Raw genomic sequence first — 19,567 nt, forward strand, 5'->3', positions numbered from 1 at the left:
CCCAGGGAGGTGATGGAGTCACCATCCCTGGAGGTGTTCAAAAACATGTAGTCATGGCACTTGGGGAAATGGTTTATTGACCCTGGTGGTGTTAGGTTGATGGTTGGGCTCATTAATCTTCAAGGTCTTTTCCAACCCAAATGATTCTTTGATTCTATAAAACACCACTGCTGAAAAGTTTAAAGGCACAATGAGTAAAATCCATAAGATTAACTATTTCTTGTGGGGTTTGTTTACTTTTTGCTTAAAAGTCCTAGAATGTAATCCCAGCATTTGGGGGGGGGTGTCTCTCCTCACTTTCACCTGCTTGATGTTGACAATGAAATCTCTTCCCAGCACCAGCTTTCAACCAATGTCATTTCAAACATCTGACAACCTGAAGCTTTTTCACAGGTTGTTGTTTTTTTTTCCTTCTGGTTGTCCTGGGAGCTCTGAGCTTGTTCCAGTCATTTGTAACCTTTGTAATCAGTTTGACTGAGGGACCTGGGGGAAACCTGCTTCCCTGCTTAGCCAGATTGTAAAGCAGAAAGTGTAGGCACTTGCCCTCAATCTACAACACGGGTATTTGATGCCCTCTACTTCTTCTTGCAGTCACTCCCTTCTTTTGGTCTCACCCCTTAATAAAATCTATTAAGCTCTGCTATACTGAGCAGAAAGCTGCCTTTGTGTCAAGGAACAGGCACTTTGCAATCTGGCCTCTCATCTCCATGAAACTAATTGGAGATTTTTGGCTGGATTCTCACAAAAGGAAATATTTCAGAGGACTCCCTCAACAGAGCCATGCAGGATTGGATGCCAAGGCATCCAGCCTGCTGTGAAGGTGAGTAAGCCTTGCTCTTTTCTCTCTTTTCTTAGATGCATCAGAGTTTACAGCCATTTATTTTTTTGTAGGGACTTCCCCCCCCCCCCCCCCCCCCCATGCTATTCTATTTACTGTCCCTCTTCTGTTCTGTTTGCCTGGAAATAACAACAGCATGATTCCTCAAATCCAGTAACTTGAGAAGGAAACACAATCTCTAATTAAGTCATCCCTGGATGATGAAAGCCTGAACTCCCACACAAAGAGGTCACCTGTGCAAAGGAGCTTAAACTCACTGTGAAATGGAAGACTGGCACAGAGAGCTACACAGCCATCTTCTTCACTGGCATTCCTCTTCTTCTGCAGTGGCTGTGGAAAGGAGGTGGACTTTTGGATGAGGCATGCTTGGGCTTCAGCTGGTTTGCTTTAGAGAAGGGAGTTTATGCTACTCTGGAGGTGTCTTTGGTGGTGTCACCACTACTCCCAGATTGGAATTTCTTTTCAGTCTCTTTTTTCCTTTTCTTTAAGCTACACCAGGAATACTCTGAGTGGGCTCATCAGCTGTAAATGCAATTCTGTCTTCTGACAGATTCTTGGTCACTGAGCTATTCAGCCAATCTTGCTTCACCTAAAACTCTCAGTCAGAGCTGGAATGGCCAATGTTACTGAGACTGTGTTTCAATCCCAAGGAGCCAACCCAGAAATTATACCTCTCTTTGAATGGCACCAAAGCCATTAAATGCTATTAGATGCAATGCTAAACAAGGATTAAACAGAGCTGTTCTGTCCTCCCCCTGACTTGGGGGCAGGGTTCTCAAAGACTGGAACATGCTATTGAATCCCTGTCTCTGCAGTTGTTTTAAAGAGGCAGAGATGTGGTGCTGAGGGCCATGGTTTAGCAGCTGACTTGGTAGGGTTAGAGAATGGTTGGACTCCATGGTCTTAAAGGTCTTTTCCAATTGAAACAATTCTGTGATTCTTTGTGACCACAGGGACCTTGTTCATGTTTGGAAGTCATTGCCCAAACATAGTTGATAATGTATGCATCAGCTTGGAACCAAAGAAAAAGGATTTGGAGTAAAACAATTAAAGCAGTCAAATCAGAGAATGTTAGGGGCTGGAAGGGGCCTGAAGAGATCATAGACTCCAAGCCCTCTGCCAAATAGCCCAAAGAACTGAAATGTCTGTCAAGCTAGCTATCTTAAAGTTCTTTTCCAACCCAAACAATTATGTAATTCCATGATTCTAGGGCAAACATGCATTCATCCTGGGCTCCTGACCACTAAGGTAGTCATTACTGTTGCTCTGTCTGAAGCTCACTCTTTGGAAGCTGTTAATCACACATTGTCCAGGTACCTCATCAGATGTACTGCTGTTTCTTCTGCCTTGCTTGCATCATGAGAGGGTGAAGGGTGCTTAATGTCATTGACAGAGGCCAGGTTAGCCAGAGACTTTGAGGTATCACTTTGAGTTTGTCAGCTCTTTGATCTAAAGATTCAAATGCAAGGTTAAGGGTTAGCCTGTTAAAGGAAGTTTAGCTTCAGCTAGTGCTCATGGCTAGCATACATAATATGGACATTTCTGCTCTCCATAAAGCAGGTGAGGAGTTGTAGCTCTAAAGAAGAAGAAATATAAAAGCATTTCACAGATTTCATTGAGTTGAAAGGGACCCTCAAAGGTCATCTTGCCCAGCCCCCCTGCAGACAGCAGGGACATCTTTAACTAGACCAGGCTGTCCAGGGACCCATTCAGTCTGATCTTGAATGTGTATAGGGATGGAGCCTCAAGAGCATCCCTGGGCAACCTGTTCCAGTATTTCACCACTCTCATAGTGAAGAACTTCCTGCTGATGTCCAATCTAAATCTGCCAGGCCATTCCATCATTCTATGATTTATAGCATGATTTCACAGCAAAGACAGGAGCTGGAGACAGAAGAATTTGAAAGACATTCAGCTGGGCTGAAATGCAGCCGCTTTGGGTGTACTTTTCAGACCCCATGGTCTGATCTTCAGTTGTGCTGCATGTCTCCTGTAATCCTTGTGGGGAGCAGAGAGACACATCAGAAATAGCATTGTCTAGCATACCTCTTCCTCTGCATGTACACAGCTAACTCGAGGGACATTTGGCAATGCCTCAGGACCCTTGGCTGGCCTTGGCAAGACAGAGAAGTGCCCTTGCAGACCTGTCTGCTGCCCTTGCAGAGGCCAGCCAGCATGACTCAAGCAGTGTGAAGGAGACTCAGGTTAGGATTAATATGTATTATTCAAGAACTTCCAAACAGGATCTTACTTTCCTAGTCAGTGTCCAGCCCTCTAATCAAAACTGTCATCCAGAGGCTTACAGCATCTGATCTGTAGAAGGATGTTTAATGTACTTGGCTTCTGTTCTGTGCACAGTTATTTTGTAAGTCAGTGGGCTTGTGCAGGTGCTGACCCACTGCAAACTTCTCGGTCCCTGGCCATGTAGAAAGAAGTAAGTGTAGGATGGCAGTATGAAGGGAACAGATGGTGCAATCTCCTGTGTCATGCCTGGCTTTGTGAAGCAATGCAAAAGGCCAGGATGAAGTTTATAAAGTCTAGCTGACTTCACCAAAAGTAAAATTGATGAGCTACAGATTTCAGATCTCTTACAATCTGCAAATCAGTAATTTTGCTGCACAGGCCTTAACAAAATTATAAATGTTGGCTACACTGAGCATGGGTTCCCCCAGCTGAGTTTACAGAAGGCAGGAAAAGAGGAAAGATGAGCTCCACCAGTACCTGAAGGGGCCTGTAAGAAAGCTGGAGAGGGACTTTTTATGAGGGCTTGTAATGATAGGATGAGGTACAATGACTTTGAGATGGAAGAGGGGAGATTGAGACTAGAGATTAGGAAGAAATTCTTTTCAGTGAGGGTGGGGAGACACTAGATCAGGTTGCCCAGGGATGTTGTGGATATCCACTTCCTCGAAGTGTTCGAGGCCAGGTTGGATGAGGCCTTGACTAACCTGCTCTAGTGGTGGGGTTTGTTGAGACTAGAGGATCTTTAAGGTCACTTCCAACCCCCAAACCATTGTAGGATTGTATGTTTCAACACTTAGCTAGGAAAACTGTGAAGAAAGACCCAAAGAGCTGTGGAGCTGGAAAGCTCTGTTAGAATAGAATAATAGAATTGGTTTGGTTTGAAAAGGTCTTTAAGATCATCGAGTCCAACCTAAGACCACCATGGCTGCTAGCCGCAGGCAAGGATGAACAGAGCACAGAAGCAATGGCAACCTCAAATTGTCTTTGCAAGGCGCTTTTGGACTGCTTGGCACTGCTTCACCTGCTGGCACTGGGGATTTCTGGAGTTCCTAACTGAGGACTTGGAAAGAGATGGTGTTTTACTGGCTGTGACAGCAGCTTGCTTAATCTTTGCTATAAAGCAGTAAGAGTGCTCTCAGGATTTGACCATCAAAAAACTGTATTGGAAATTGTCAGTGGTGCAGAAAGGTTACAGAGATATTCTCAGCTAGGGACAAGGTTTAAAAATGCTGAGCTTTCATTTCCTTTGGGCTGAGGAAAAAGGGAGCTGATTCCTAATGATTGTTGAAAAAATGCTCAGTAAGGCTTTCTTTGGATGGTTGAATCAGTAGCTTGTCTGGTGTTGGCACCAGAGATGAACTCAGGCCTATCAATCACAAAATTAGAATGTTAGGGGTTGGGAGGGACTTCCAGAGATCATGGAGTCCCATCCCCCTTCAAAGCATCACTACTTAGGGCAGGTCATACAGGAACACATCCAGGTTTTGAAGATCTCCAGAGATGGAGACTCCACAACCTCCCTGGGCAGCCTGCTCCAGGCATCCAGCACCCTCTCACCATTTTTTTTTTCTCATGTTGAGATGGAATTTCTTGTGACTGAGTTTACATCCATTGCCCCTCATCCTGTCACTGGGTATCAGTGAAAAGAGGCTGTCTCCATCCTCCTACACCCACCCTTCAGATATTTGTAGAAGTTGGTAAGGTCCCCTTTTAACCTTTTCTTTTCCAGAGAATGGAGAGAACTGGGATCATTTAGTCTGGAGAAGGAGTGGCTGAGGGGAGATCTCATTGCTCTCTACAGCTCCCTGAAAGGAGGTTGGAGCTGGGTAGGAGTGGTTCTCTTCTCCCTAGTATCAGGTAATAGAATGAGAGGAAATGGCCTGAAATTGTGCCAGGGGAGTTTTAAGTTGGATATTAGAAGAAACTTCTTCACTGAAAGGATTCTCAAAGACTGGAACAGGCTGCCCAGGGAGGTGGTTGAATCCCCATCCTTGGAGGTGCCTAAAAGATGCAGAGATGTGGTGCTGATGGCCATGGTTCAGCAGCAGTCTTGGTAGAATTAGAAAGTGGTTGGATCCTGGTCTTTTCTTACCAAAATCAATGCATGATTCTGTTCTATGATTCTCTGATTCTTCATGCAGCTACAGTGATGATGGACAGTGCAGCAAAAGTATGTGACCTCCTCTCTTCTCTGCCCTCTGTGAGACTGAACTGAAAACATGGATCCTTTAGGAGGCTCTTGATTGAGAGGGAAAACATAAAAACAGAGCAAATGTCTGTCAAAGCTGGATCAATTTGCCCAAACAGCTCAGTTTTTTTTTGGCTGACAGCATTTTAGCACTCAGAGGGGAGTTGTCAAAATCTCTCACCAGGCAGCTATGTCCTTCATGCTGAGACATACTTCATACTATCTCAAAAAGAAAGAAAGAAAGTAAAACAGGAAAAGAAAAGAAGATAATTATACTGCTTTGGTGGCTTAGATTACTGTTGGTATAGGTTACAAAGAAAATCCCCACCCTTGTTTCATTTCTTCACCAAATAGTGTGATGTTAATCCCATTTATTGCTTCATCACTTGCTTTGGGCTGGAGCCTGTCCCCTCTTGAGGGACCCTACCCTACAGCTGAAGCTTGGCAGCAAGATGGAAGCAGAGCAAGCCAGGGCTGTCCTGCCTGTCTTGAGGCTCCCCTTGAAGATCAAAAGAAATGATTAATGAAGTTAGGGCATACTGACCTGCTCAGAAAACAAATTACTCATCTCTTTGCACTTCCTTAATGAGAGCAGCTGATACAAATACCTTTTTTAGTGCTTTCATGTCTGTCAGTCCTCTCTGGGCTGCAGTCACTGTGAGGAGGAGTTGTAGAAACCCATGGGAGATAAGATTTGCATGGTCTGAGATTGTGTGACCATGGAAGGTGGAGTTCATTAAGCTGGACAAGAAAATGTAATTGGGACCCAAAGAAGCAAGCCTGTGTGCTGGAATTGTTTCTTGAAGGCTGCCAGGAGACCAACTTCTCTGACATTGGCTGACAAAGCCAATCAGATCCTGGGCTGCATCAGGAGAAGTGTGGCTAGCAGGTCAAGGGAGGTGATCCTCCCCCTCTACTCAGCCCTGGTGAGACCCCACCTGGAGTACTGTGTCCAGTTCTGGAGCCCCTATTACAAGAGGGATGTGGAGGTGCTGGAACGTGTCCAGAGAAGGGCCACGAGGATGATCAGAGGGCTGGAGCACCTCTCCTGTGAGGACAGACTGAAGGAGTTGGGGCTGTACAGTCTGCAGAAGAGAAGGCTCCGAGGTGACCTAATTGTCGCCTTCCAGTATCTGAAGGGGGCCTACAGGAAGGCTGGGGAAGGACTTCTCAGGATATCAGGTAGTGATAGGACTAGGGGGAATGGAATGAAGCTGGAGGTGGGGAGATTCAGGCTGGATGTGAGGAGGAGGTTCTTCACCATGAGAGTGGTGAAACCCTGGAATGGGTTGTCCAGGGAGGTGGTCGAGGCCCCGTCCCTGGGGGTGTTTAAGAGCAGGCTGGATGAGGCTCTGTCCAGCCTGATCTAGTGTGGGGTGTCCCTGCCCATGGCAGGGGGGTTGGAACTAGATGATCCTTGTGGTCCCTTCCAACCCTGAATGAAACTATGAAACTATGAAACTATGAGACATAATTGAGTGAATGTGAAGTCTCACCTGCTTGGGAGGTGGTAGAGGATAGAGAAAGGATTGAAACAGAGGTATAAGCAGTACCAGGGAGGTATGAAATGGGGATGGAGACCGAACAGGCTGGAAAATAAGGGCAGAATTGGAGAGGACATGTGCTATAGGCTGTCACAAAAAGAGGAAAGCAAGAGTGACAAGTTCTTGGATCACACATCACAGTCTTTGAAACCACAAGACACTTCAATTACCGTCTCCAGGCTGGTGACTCACAGATCTACCTGTCTGCTCCAGACCTGTCTCCTACCATGTTATCCAGCATCTCAGCTGAGCGCTCTGACAATCCCCCCTGGATGCTTTGCCACTGAAATTTAAACTCAGCATGGCAAGAGCTGCTGCCTGATTTCTCCTCTGCCTCCACTGCTCCCCTTCCTGCACGAACAAGGACAACACAAGTGACAGAAGGACAGGACTGTGTCCCAGACTCTGCCTGTGAGCAGTGAGTGTGCTGGAACGGTGTTGGGCTTTCATTAAAAACCCTGACCTAGAGCTGTGAGATGGAGCCCTCCAGATTACGCTGGCAGGTGGATGAAAAGCTGTCTGAAAAGCACCAAAGAAAGGACGCAATTGCCTTTGCCTCCCTGGGGCAAAGGGAGAAGCTGGCATGGGGGCAGAGGGGACATCCAGTTACAATGCCACTACTGTTCCCAGGTGCAGTTCATGTTACGGTGAAGCTGATAGCTGTCCCCATCCCACCCCTGGCTCTTTTGTTCTTGCTCCTTTCCTCTGCATCAGATCTGGCACTACCCCCACAGCAATCTGAATTTGTTCTGCTCATTGAGCCAGTGGGAAACCAGTAATTACTGTTTTGGCTGGGTTGTTTTCCATCAGATCAGCTTTGCCTTGCTCTCTGCTTGTATTCATCGCCAGACCTGCCTGCAATGGAAATGCCTGGCCATTACTCTCAGGGGAGGGAAGACCACGATGAAATAGGTAAGATATAACACAGAGCTGCAGTCTTGGCTAATTGTGCTCAGCTAAGAGAGAAAAGGGGGGCCAGAAAAGTGGGTGAGAGTGAGAGGAAAGCAGCAAAGGGCTAGGCCCCGTAGGAACACTGGCAGGGAGAAAAGAGCAAGCAACAGGGTAAAAATAAGTCAGAAGCACCTCAGGCCGGGAGGCAGTGGGATTCCTCTCCCTCCCTTCAAGAAAGGCAGGCAGGCTAACGTGAAAGGAGGTTGGAACCTGGTCGGGGCTGGTCTTTTCTCCCTAGTAACAAGTGACAGGATGAGAGGAAATGGCCTCAAGTTGCATTGGGAGAGGTTTAGGGTGGATCTTAGAAGAAAATTCTTAACTTAAGGGTTCTTAAATACTGGGAAATTCTCCCCTAGGAAGTAGTTGAATTCCCATCCCTGGAGGTGCTTGAAAGCTGCAGATGTGGTGTTGAGGGCTATGGTTTAGCACCACACTTGGCAATTAAATGATGATCAGACGGGAGGATCTTGAGAGTCTTTTCCAACCAAAACCATTCTCTGATTCTAAAGGGAGAAGGATTAAATCTTTCAACAGTGAGATCTGCAGCTCAGCATCAGGGATGGAGCAGTGAGCATCCCTGAGCAGTTACCATTCAAAACAACAACACAAAGAACAATGTTGTCTGTGCAGGAGACCAACTGGATAGCTTTGGCTAAGTTTCTCCCCAGATAATCTTCCTTGGCTAGGTTTCTCCTCCACACTGTTCCTAACTTCTCCATCCCAATTCTTTCCAGCCTCCTCTGAGGCAGAACAGGCTGACTTGACCTCCTAAGGCAGTTTGAAACGTCCAGTTTGTCTTCTGGGATGAGAGTGGTGTAAGGACAGCAGGAGTTGGCACCATGCTCTTCATATCAGCTTAAATCTTTGAGAGCTGGCCAAGAAAACCTCTCTGGGCTTTGCTGTACTCACTGTTGCTAAACCCACTCTGGGTAGTTTGTGGTTACCAATACTCACCATCTGCCCCAGGGCTTGGAGGACTGCACTGCTCCAAATCCCATGGTCTCCTCTGCACCAGAATCCCTCTCCTCCTTTTCTTTCTTTCCCAGTGCAGGTGACTGCTAAATTGAATTTCATAGCACAGCGAGCACATCTGGGAGGGGAAGGATAATACAATGTGTCATGTTTGGTTAGCCTGCCAGGCATGCTTTTGGGAAGGGAAGCTCAGAAAATGTACAGCCCAGCAGGTTAGCTCTCTGCCATGGGCACAGGTGGATGCCAGCCCTGGATATAGCCTTGCTTCAGGTGCTGCTGTATGGAGGGAAACCAAGAGGTGTCTAGTCCCTCACTACAAGAGGGCACTACTACCTGGGGCAGGTCCAGAGAAGGGCAACTAAACTGGTGAAAGGCCTTGAACACAAATCTTATGTGGAGCAGCTGAGGGAACTGGGGTTGTTCAGTCTGGAGAAAAGAAGGCTGAGGGGAGACCTTCTTGCTCTCTACAGCTCTCTGAAAGGGGGTTGGAGTGAGATGGAGGTTGGTCTTTTATCCCTAATAACAAGTGATAGGAGGAGAGGAAATAGCCTCAAGATGCACCAGGGCAGGCTGCACCATCCACTTCCAGGGATGGGGATCCAACCATCTCCCTTAGGAGCCTGTTCCACTCTTAGAGAATCCTTTCACCAAAGAAGTTTCTTCTAATACTCAACCCAAACCTCCCCTGCTGCAACTTGAGGCCGTTTCTTTCTGTTGAACAGAAAGCAGACATGATCAGGAGCCAGAGGTCCCTCCACAGTGCAGCCACACTTGCAGGTACCCAAGTTTTCCTGCTGTAGCTGGTTTAAGCTTGTGATGCTTCCTGGTGGGAAATAGCAGAGGCAAAATGGGAAGAGAGCAAAGATCGTCCAGTCCGAGAGCACCCTTTGGAGAAAAGGGTTTTGTTGTATTCAGAGACATGCACAGTTTCAAGGGAGAGACAGAGAAAAAACCCTGGGAGGGGGAGAGGAAGAGGGAGCAGATGAGTTGCTGCTACCCTAAGGAGTTAAAAGGGCAATGAAAGATGAAAGAGAGATGCAGAGATGAAAGAGAGCTACTCCATAAAAGTCCATGAATAAATGAAGCGGTGGACAGAATCGGTGCTAACTCTGACAGGTCTGAGGTAGGGAATGGCTTTATAAAAGCTTTATTTAAAAAGAAAGCTTTTAATGTAAAATGGAAAAGGGTGGGCAGTGAGGAAATGATGTTTTGTAACGATAGTCATTGATGAAAGGCAGATTAAAAAAAAAAAAAAAGGCTGCCAGGAGCAGTCTGAATAGATAGGTCAGAAAGAAATTTGTTTAATGGCCCTGTTGAAAGAGTTTGTTAGCTAACCTAGCAGCTTTTCCGTTCCTCTCTCCATATGGTTTTATATATGCTGGTGTGTTGCAGAGCTGAAAAAAGGCTCCTGAGTGAGGGGGGGGTGAAGAAAAAAAAAAAAGGACAAGGAAAAAAAAAAAAAGGACTAATTTTGGAAATTAAAGAGGATGGGAGTAATGATCCTGGAAATTGCAATCCAACAAAATGGGCCACAGTCTTCACTGGGATAATAAATCAGGTTTTTGTACAAATCCCATTTAACAGTTAGAAGATTGCAGAAATGTGGCCAAAAAGTAATGCTCTGCTTTCTACAGATCAGATCACTTCAGACAAAACAGACTGCTTTTAGAAATGGAAATTCCTAGTTGCATGGGGAAAAGGCTACAGCATGCAAAGTATCTCGGATCTATAAACATAGAATGTTTTTGGATGGAAAAGATCTCTGAGGTCATTGAGTCTAACCTTCAGCTCAACACCACCATGACAATTAAACCATGTCCCAAAGGGCCATGTCCACATGTTTCTTGAACACCTTCAGGGATGGTGACTTCCCCATTTCCCAGCCTGTTCCAATGCCTGACCAGACTTGCAGCAAAGAAAGTTTTCCTAGTATTTAGTTAGTAATGCCCAGAGGGACCTGGACAGGCTCGAGAAGGGGGCCAATGCCAAACTCTAGAGGTTAAACAAAGCCAAGTGCAAGGTCCTGCACCTTGTTCAGAGCAATCCCAAGCACAACTACAGGGAAATGGATAGAGAGCAGTGCTAAGGAGAAGGACTTGGGGGTGCTGAGAGATGTGAAGCTCAACATGAGCCAGCAATGTGTGCTCACAGCCCAGAAAACGGCTGTGTCCTGGGCTCCATCCCCTCCAGCTCGGCCAGCAGGTGGAGGGAGGAGATTCTGCCCCTCTGCTCTGCTCTGCTCTGCTGAGACTCCACCTGCAGTGCTGGGTTCAATTCTGGTACCCCAACACAAGAAGGACATGGATCTGTTGAAGAGGATTGAAAGGATTCCCCAAAGATGGTCAGAGGGCTGGAGCGCCTCTCCTGTGGGGAGGGAATGAGAGAGTTGGGGTTGTTCAGCCTGGAGAACTGGAAGGCTGCTCTAAGACCTCCCCAGAGCCTTCTCTCAGCCTGTCCCAATAGGGAAAGTGTTCCAGCCCTCTGATGATCTTTGTGGCCCTCCTCTGGGCCTCATTCCACCTTGATGAGCTCATGGAAAATAAAAACACACCAAAAGAGGCTGGAAAATGCATGGAAAATGAAGAAGTGATGTAGTCTGACCATGGCAGACAAAAATGTGTTGCAGTGATTGCCTGTGGGTGAGGACAGTAAAGAGAGGAGACTCCCACCCCTTGACAGAAAGAGTTTGAGGCATATTTCTTTTAGATATGTATCTCTTGGTGGCTTCCTGTTGCTGCAGCTGGAGCTGAGTCAGGCATAGAGTACAACTGCATTTCGAGTACATGCACAGCAGTGCCCACCACAGTACTGGGGGTACTGAACAGGAGGGAAAAGTGAGGACCATCCAATCTGGTGTGTTTAGTTGTCTTCATGGTATTGCCAGTGCCAGAGCTTTAGAAGGCTAGTCATGAGATGTTTAGGAAGTCATACCTTTTTAGAAGGCTTATTTCTAGTCTAGTAAATGTTTGTGTTCATTTTCTTTGCTTTTGGAGGTTTGATTCTTTCAGTCTCATGTCTCCTGGTCAGGTTTTCTCCGTAGCAGTACACAGCAAAATCTCAGGGGGAAGATCACAGTATCACAGTATCACAGTATAACTTAGGTTGGAAAGGACCTCGAGGATCATCGAGTCCAACCTATCAACACAGACCCCATGACTAGACCATGGCACCAAGTGCCACGTCCAATCTCCTCTTGAACGCCTCCAGGGATGGTGACTCAACCACCTCCCTGGGCAGCCTGTTCCAATGATGAATGACTCGCTCGGTGAAGAACTTCCTCCTCACCTCGAGTCTAAGATGAGCAAGGGTCAGGCAGAAAGGTTTCCTGCTGTCATGCATGGCAACAGGAGTTGTTCATTCTCTAGAAAAAACCCAGTGTGAAGTTCACTACAAATCTGGCATGGGACAGGAGGGAGGTCTGCTCTCTTAAATGCTACAAACGGTGAGTATGAGTGCAGTGGGATGTGAGGTGATTCTTCCCCTCTACCCTGCTGTGGTTAGACCCCTTCTGGAATGCTGCAGCCAGTTTTGGTGCCTGTCAGCACAGGAAGGAAATGGAACCGTTGGAGAGCATCCAGAGTAGGCCACGAAGAAGATCAGAGGGCTGGAGTACCTCCCTTGTGGGGGCATGCTGCAAGAGTTGGGGCTGTTCAGGCTGGAGAAGAGAATGCTCCAGGCAGACCTTAGTGCATCCTTCCAGTACCTGAAAGCGGCTACAGGAGAGCTGGGGAGGGACTCTTGAAAAGGGCTTGTAGTGATAGGACGAGGGACAATGGCTTTGAGCTGGAAGAGGGAAGATTTAGACTAGAGATCAGGAAGAAATTCTTTATAGTGAGGGTGGTGAGACACTGGAACAGGTTGCCCAGGGAGGTTGTGGATGCCTCCTCTGTGGAGGTGTTCAAGGCCAGATTGGATGAGGCCTTGAGCAGCCTGGTGTCGTGGAAGGTGTCCCTGCCCATGGCAAGGGGGTTGGAACTAGATGATGTTTAAGGCCCCTTTCAACCCAAACCACTCTGTGATTCTGTCTTTCCTAAAAGGACTGGGGGGAAGTTGTTTTTTTAACAGACAGCCAGGTGAGACAGCTTTATTGCTATTCCCCTTGGCTGCTCCATGCATTCACAGATTTGATTATATTTTTTCCTGTGTTTTTTTCTACTGTGGCCTCTCTAGATGACTAAATCTCTCAGGGGCAGATTTCTCAAGATGTCATTTTTTTCTCTATGAGTACCCAAAAAAAAGAAAAAGTGTTTTAAAAATCCCTTAGGCCAAGCTGTTTTGTTTCCTTTAGTACTCAGAAATAATTTTCTTTGTTCTTCTAAGTTGCTGGCTTTTAAAGTGTGCTACATTTCTAATGTGTCAGGTGTTCTTCTACCTTGCAGTCGTCATCTGCTCTTCCTCTAGCCAAGGCAGGTCACATTATAAGGTGGGCTTTCAAGGTCATACCCATTTTGCTCCCCAAACTGGTGCTATCAAACTTAACTTTTTTCCCACCATTCACACACCATGTGCTTATGGCCTGGCTCCTGTGGGTGCCATATGTCTGTTCTTGTTGAAATAGAATAGAATAGAATAGAATAGAATAGAATAGAATAGAATAGAATAGAATAGAATAGAATAGAATAGAATAGAATAGAATAGAATAGAATAGAATAGAATAGAATAGAACAGACCAGACCAGGTTGGAAGAGACCTTCAAGATCATCGTGTCCAACCTATCACCCAACACCACCCAACCAACTAAACCATGCAACCAAGCACCCTGTCAAGTCTCCTCCTGAAAACCTCCAGTGATGGTGACTCCACCACCTCCCCGGGCAGCCCATTCCAATGGGCAATCACTCTCTCTGTGTAAATCTTCCTCCTGACCTCCAGCCTGAACCTCCCCTGGTACAGCCTGAGACTGTGTCCTCTTGTTCTGGTGCTGGCTGCCTGGGAGAAGAGACCAACCCCCACCTGTCTACAACCTCCCTTCAGGTAGTTGTAGAGAGCAATAAGGTCACCCCTGAGTCTCCTCTTCTCCAGGCTAAGCAACCCCAGCTCCCTCAGCCTCTCCTCATAGGGCTTGTGTTCCAAGCCCCTCACCAACTTTGTTGCCCTTCTCTGGACTCTTTCCAGCAAGTCAACCTCCTTCCTAAACTGAGGGGCCCAGAACTGGACACAGTACTCGAGGTGTGGCCTAACCAGTGCAGTGTCCAGGGGCAGAATGACCTCCCTGCTCCTGCTGGCCACACTGTTCCTGATGCAGGCCAGGATGCCATTGGCCCTCTTGGCTGCCTGGGCACACTGCAGGCTCATGTTCATCCTACCATCAACCAGCACCCCCAGGTCCCTCTCTGCCTGGCTGCTCTCCAGCCACTCTGACCCCAGCCTGTAGCACTGCATGGGGTTGTTGTGGCCAATGTGCAGAACCCAGCACTTGGATGTGTTAAATCTCATGCCCTTGGACTCTGCCCATCTGTCCAGCCTGTCGAGGTCTCTCTGCAGAGCCTCTCTACCCTCCAGCAGATCAACTCTTGCCCCCAGCTTGGTGTTGTCAGCAAACTTACTGATGATGGACTCAATGCCCTCATCCAGATCATCAATAAATATGTTAAAGAGAGGTGGCATGAGGAGTTTGTGGTTACCAGTGTCACATCTGATATTTGCCCCAAGATGGTTTTATGCTTAAGTAACGTTGGCTAGACCTGAATCCTTGAGGTATGAAACAAAACAGAACAAAGAAAAGCAGACAAAGATTGACCTATGGCTGTCCCCCAGCTTTGCCCCTTGTTGCTTGTTAGTCCCTCTGCTTCTGCCACTCCCAGGGAGCCATGGCCATTGACCATGTCAGTGGCAGACCCTCACCAGCAAGAGGAATGAAGGAAACGAAGCCCAGCCTTAGAGATTAGATATAAAATTGGCATCTTCATCACATGTTACTTTGTTGATTATGTTTAATTGCTGTTTATTTTTTCTACCTGGGAGCTGGCTGCAGAAACACCAGATGGTTATAGTCAGGGTGGGATTTAGAGAAGGCTGTGCAAGCTGTCAGGACACCAGTCACGTTCAACTTTCCATCAGCAACAGAGACTTCTTGACCTTTGGAATTTTGGTATTTTGTAAGAAGCTGCCTTGTTTGTGAGTTTTGGGTTTGGTTTGGTTTGATTCTTGTTTTTGCTTTCCTCTTTTGTTTCTTATTATTTAAAATAACTAAAAAGCAAGCCAATTATTTAAAGAGGTGCAGTTATTTTGGAGCATCCTGCAAAACACCTGGGGAGGACCTGACACTGACCATTCGTTTCCCTATAAGCACTGATACCAGGTCAATATCGGTTAGCTTGTGTGCAGCTCTTCGGGTTGAAATTATCATTAAATAGGTCAGGAGTTAATGGATGTGAAGGTAGAAATGAAGGCTTGAGAGGTGGAGAGATGGTCATGCAGCCAGAGGAAGCTGAGTTCCATCTCCTGGTGCTGCATTGCTGTCAGCTTGGATCCAGTGTTCAGAAAAAACAGCTGAAGGACCAGGCAAATTGGAAGGGCTGTTGTTGGCTGTTTCTGTCATCCCTTTTCTCATGAAGGTTTTAGCATGCCCCTTTTCAAGTGTTGTTTTACAGTAGCTGGAATTGGAGAGGTGAAGATTGGTGTCATAGAAGCATAGAATGGTTTGGGTTGGAAGGGACCTTGAAGATCATCCAGTTCCAACTCCCTGACATGGGCAGGGACACTTCTGACTAGAGCAGCTTGCTCAGAGCCTTGTCCAGCCTGGCTTTCAACACTTTCAGGCTTGGCGCTTCTACAACTTCTCTGTCAACCTGTTCCAATGCCTCACCACCCTCATGGGGAAGAATTTTTTACTCATGTCTGAAGTAAGTTCAGCTTCTTCTACTTTGATACCATTACTGCCTGTCCTGTCGCTACAGGCCTTTGCAAAGAAGTCCCTGCCCAGCTCTCTTGTAGCCCTTTTCAGGTACTGGAAGGCTGCTCAAAGTACTCCCTGGAGCCTTCTCTTCCCCAGGCTGAACAGCCCCACCTCTCTCAGCCTTTCCCCATAGGAGAGGTGCTCCAGCCCTTGGAACATCTTTGTGGTCCCCTGTGGAACTGCTCATTTCTCAGACTGGGGCTTGAAGTAAGCATCTGAAGCTGCAAAATTCACACAAAGGGGAACAGGGGTTGGTGTCACGTGGCAAAACTTGTCAGCCTTTGAGGCCAATGTGAGCTGCACTAGAGACACCAGCCATATCATCTCCCAGTCTTGCAGAGGTCTTTTGGATAAAATTGTGAAGGATTTAATGAAATGAGTAGCTAGATTTTTACTACTATTAAAGTCTAGTTTGGCCTCCTGACCTAACATTTTCTCCATATGCTTGTGTACCAGAGCTTGTTTAATCACACACACACACCCCCTCCCCCCAAACCTTTCCTCCCTTCCCTCAACCCCCTTTTGTTGTCACAAAAAAATACCCAACAGTTGTTTCAGTATTGGAAGTAAAATCAAAAGAAAAAGGTGATTTTGGTGATTAGCAAGAAAGGTTACAAGGTGTCTTCATCCTGAATGTATAACTGGGGCTACAGATAGCAGTAGGGAGCCTTTGTCCCTTGTGTGAGGAGACTATGATGAGTCTGAAAAGCAGCTAAGCTGGCACTCATGCCTAGAAAATGAAGCACAGCAATTGTTGTGCTGACCCAATTGTTTGGGTCAGATGGACCCAACATTATCCAGTTCCAGCTCCCCCATCATGGGCAGGGACACCTCCCTCTAGACCAGGTTGCTCAAGGTCTCACCCAACCTGGACTTGAACAGCGGCAGGGAGGGAGAAACAACAGCCTCCCTGGGCAATCTGTCTCAGTGTCTCACCACCCTCACTGGAAAGAATTTCTTCCTAGTGTCTAGTATAACTCTCCCCTCTTCCAGCTTCAATCTCTCCCCTCTCATCCTGTCACTACAAGCCCTTGTAAAAAGTGCCCCCAGCCAGCTTTCTTGTAGCCGCCTTCAGGTGTGGGGGACCCTTCCAAGGTCTCTCTGGAACCTCCTCTTTTGTCTTTTTTTTTTTTTTTTCCCTTTCCTTTCCTTTTCCCATTAATATTTTATCTCCCTGAAGAAATGTTTTCAGTATATTATGTGCAGCAGCCTGCTGTGCTCGTGGTATTCCTGGGTGTCATTACAAAGAAGCCTGAAGCCCGTTCCGCCGCTCTGCTGCCTGGGATGCTAGCTTGGAAATTGCTTAGAGCAAAACAGCAAATGCCAACAGGGAGCTGTATTAATTATTTGGAATGTGTCTCCTAAGAGGAATCAGCTGCTTTTGTTGCAGCAAGAATATTACTTGAAACAGGAAGGTTGCTCTAACTGTTATTGTAATCTATGTGTCATTAACTTTCCGTGTTTAGAAAAAAAAAAGAGAGAGATTAATAGCCCTGCAAATTGTGCTGGTAAATAGATAAATTATAGCAACATGGGTTTGATTGGAAGTGGAATTTTCTTGATAGAATTACCCCCAAATTACTGAAGAAGAATGGAGACTGGGAAACTACCTCATCATGTTAGGAAGCAAAAAGCTTTCGCCTGGGTTGAAAGCGATGCAATGCTCTGCAAAGTCACACCTGCATCTCCTGCTGTGGGGAAAAAGCAGATGTGGTTTCACTTCATGCCACACTTCCTTCAAAAATTGCTGTGATGCAGAATGGCTTTCTGCCCTCTCAAGAGTGAGATTAACAGATTGAAAGGGCATCCAGGAAATTGATTGTCTTCTGTGGCATACCCCCCACCTGGAGTACTGTGTCCAGTTCTGGTGCCCCCAACATAAGAAGGACATGAAACTGTTGATACAGGTCCAGAGAAGACCATGAAGATCATCAGAGATCTGGAACACCTTCCCTGTGGGGAGAGGCTGAGAGAGTTGGGGCTGTTCAACCTGGAGAAAAGAAGGCTCCAGGGAGACCTTTGAGCAGCCTTCCAGTACCTGAAGGAGGCTACAGAAGAGCTGGGGGAGAGACTTTTTACAAAGGCTTGTTGTGATAGGATGAGGTGGAATGGATTTGAGCTGGAAGTGGGGAGATTGAGTGTGGAGATTAGGAATAAATTCTTTTCAGTGAGGGTGGGGAGACCCTGGATCAGATTGCCCAGGGAGGTTGTGGATGCCCCCTCCTATGAGGTGTTCAAGGCCAGGTTGGACAGGGCCCTGAGCAACCTGGTGTAATGGAAGGTGTCTCTGCCCATGCTGAGGGCTTTGGAACTAGATGATCTTCAAGATTCTTTCCAAGCCAAAGCATTCTGTGATTCAATAATTCTATGATATGGCCTTTTAAGAGAATGACATGCAGAATGTACGTGGTAGTGGTAAAGCAGGTATGGCCAAAGTTGACCTCTGCATGGAAAATCCAAAAGGAATGGGAGTGTTTTCAACTTTTTATCCAGTGTCATCAGAAAATGAAGCTTCATTATGAAAAGTGTGGGATAGGACAAAACCCCTGTGTGCCTGTTTTGAATCCAGTGCCATAAAATGCTGTGCCTTTAATTGTCCCCACGCTAGCACTCTGTAGGAAACAGCAGAACTAAACCCCTTATTTGTCCACAGGGCAGGCTCACCACGGGCAGGTTTCCTACATTGCCCCACCGATCCACCTCGATTCGGATCTGGAGAGACTGCCATCCAAGGGTGAGTCAGTGACAGCCTCCATGCACCTGCATTGTGAGCCAGCCATGGTTTGAGTGCCCATCATTCATGTGTTCATAGAGCCTTCATGGTAATGGTCCTACACTCCATCCAAGGACACTCTCCAGAGCAACTGAATTCCTTCAAGAGGTGTATGAGAGATGACCATATCCCATGCATTCCATTACATAGCTCTGAACATAACATCTTGTTCACAAGCTGGTTGGCTCTTCCGACTGGTTTCCTTCTGCAGGAACAGTTGTACCTTAGGTCCTGCCTTCTGCCTTCCTCCTTTCCTTTCTCATGGCAATACACAGGCACAGGAAGCTGTTGGCAAGATGCTAAAAAGCAGATTTCAGCTGCCCCTCAGGTGAGAAGGGATACAGAAGTGGTTGTGAGGTGGTCCAAACCTAGATTCAACCTCTGTTGCCCTTGCTCAAGGTTCTTTTTGAGGCTGGTGATGAGATCTGTTCACTCCAGAGAATGATTCAGATTGTGGTGAGCTGATTGCCCTCAGGAACAATGCTAGTAGTCAGTACTTGTGGACTAAGTCCAGAATAAGCTAGCTAAGACAGGTGGCTTTCTTGCATACTGTACATAAAGTGATATGAATGTGAGCTCTTGATATCTGTGCCGTATTTAGAGCGTCGTCCCCTGACTGTGTTGTGATGAGCCCCCAATACTTGGCTTGGCCCAAGAGCAAGTATCTGCACTGGTGCAGAATTTTTACACTTTCTTTTGCTCCTTTTAATTAGCTTGTCACTATTTAGATTGGCTATCAAAATGACCAGCTTGTCTTTCTTGGAATGGATCGTAAGCTAGGCTAAAATCAAATAGGAATATGGAGGGGTGGCTTGGTTCCTGGAGGTGTTCAAGAAAAGTGTGGATGTGGCACTCTCAGCCTTTCCTCCTATGAGAGATGTTCCAGTCCCCTCAGTACCTTAGTGTTCCTGTGCCGGACAGCTCCCTTAGTTCTGAGGGAGCTTTTCCATCAGCAGCCATGTGTCCAGATCTGTAACTAAACCAAGTCCCCTCTTGCTGGGTTTTCCCCCTCTGTATGTGTGACTGTGTTTGCTTAGCTGCTGCTGGAACCAAAACGAAGGAATTGACTCTTGATGCAGAGAAGCTGCCTCTGCATTATTGTTCCTCTTGCGCCTCTGCAAGGTGGAACCATGTGCTGAGCAGTGGAGAATGGTGCATT

The 19,567-nt window shown here is 46.7% G+C and overlaps 1 protein-coding gene across 28 annotated transcripts in view; it reads left to right on the top strand.

Annotated features, from left to right (window-relative positions):
• Positions 1 to 19,567, top strand: part of ADGRL3 (adhesion G protein-coupled receptor L3) — a 614,635-nt gene that overhangs the window by 422,978 nt on the left and 172,090 nt on the right. For 27 of the 28 annotated variants that reach the window (XM_068137418.1, XM_068137413.1, XM_068137416.1 and 24 more), the window contains one exon: positions 18,289 to 18,369. The exons of the other annotated variant lie outside the window; for it this stretch is intronic. In XM_068137418.1, coding sequence (XP_067993519.1) covers positions 18,289 to 18,369 — 81 coding nt within the window. The remainder of the gene's footprint in view (positions 1 to 18,288; positions 18,370 to 19,567) is intronic. 28 annotated transcript variants of the gene reach the window in all.

Source organism: Melanerpes formicivorus, unplaced genomic scaffold (assembly GCF_026170545.1).
Source record: "Melanerpes formicivorus ecotype bairdi unplaced genomic scaffold, bMelFor1.0.p_v2 SCAF_4, whole genome shotgun sequence".
Lineage (NCBI taxonomy): Eukaryota > Metazoa > Chordata > Aves > Piciformes > Picidae > Melanerpes > Melanerpes formicivorus.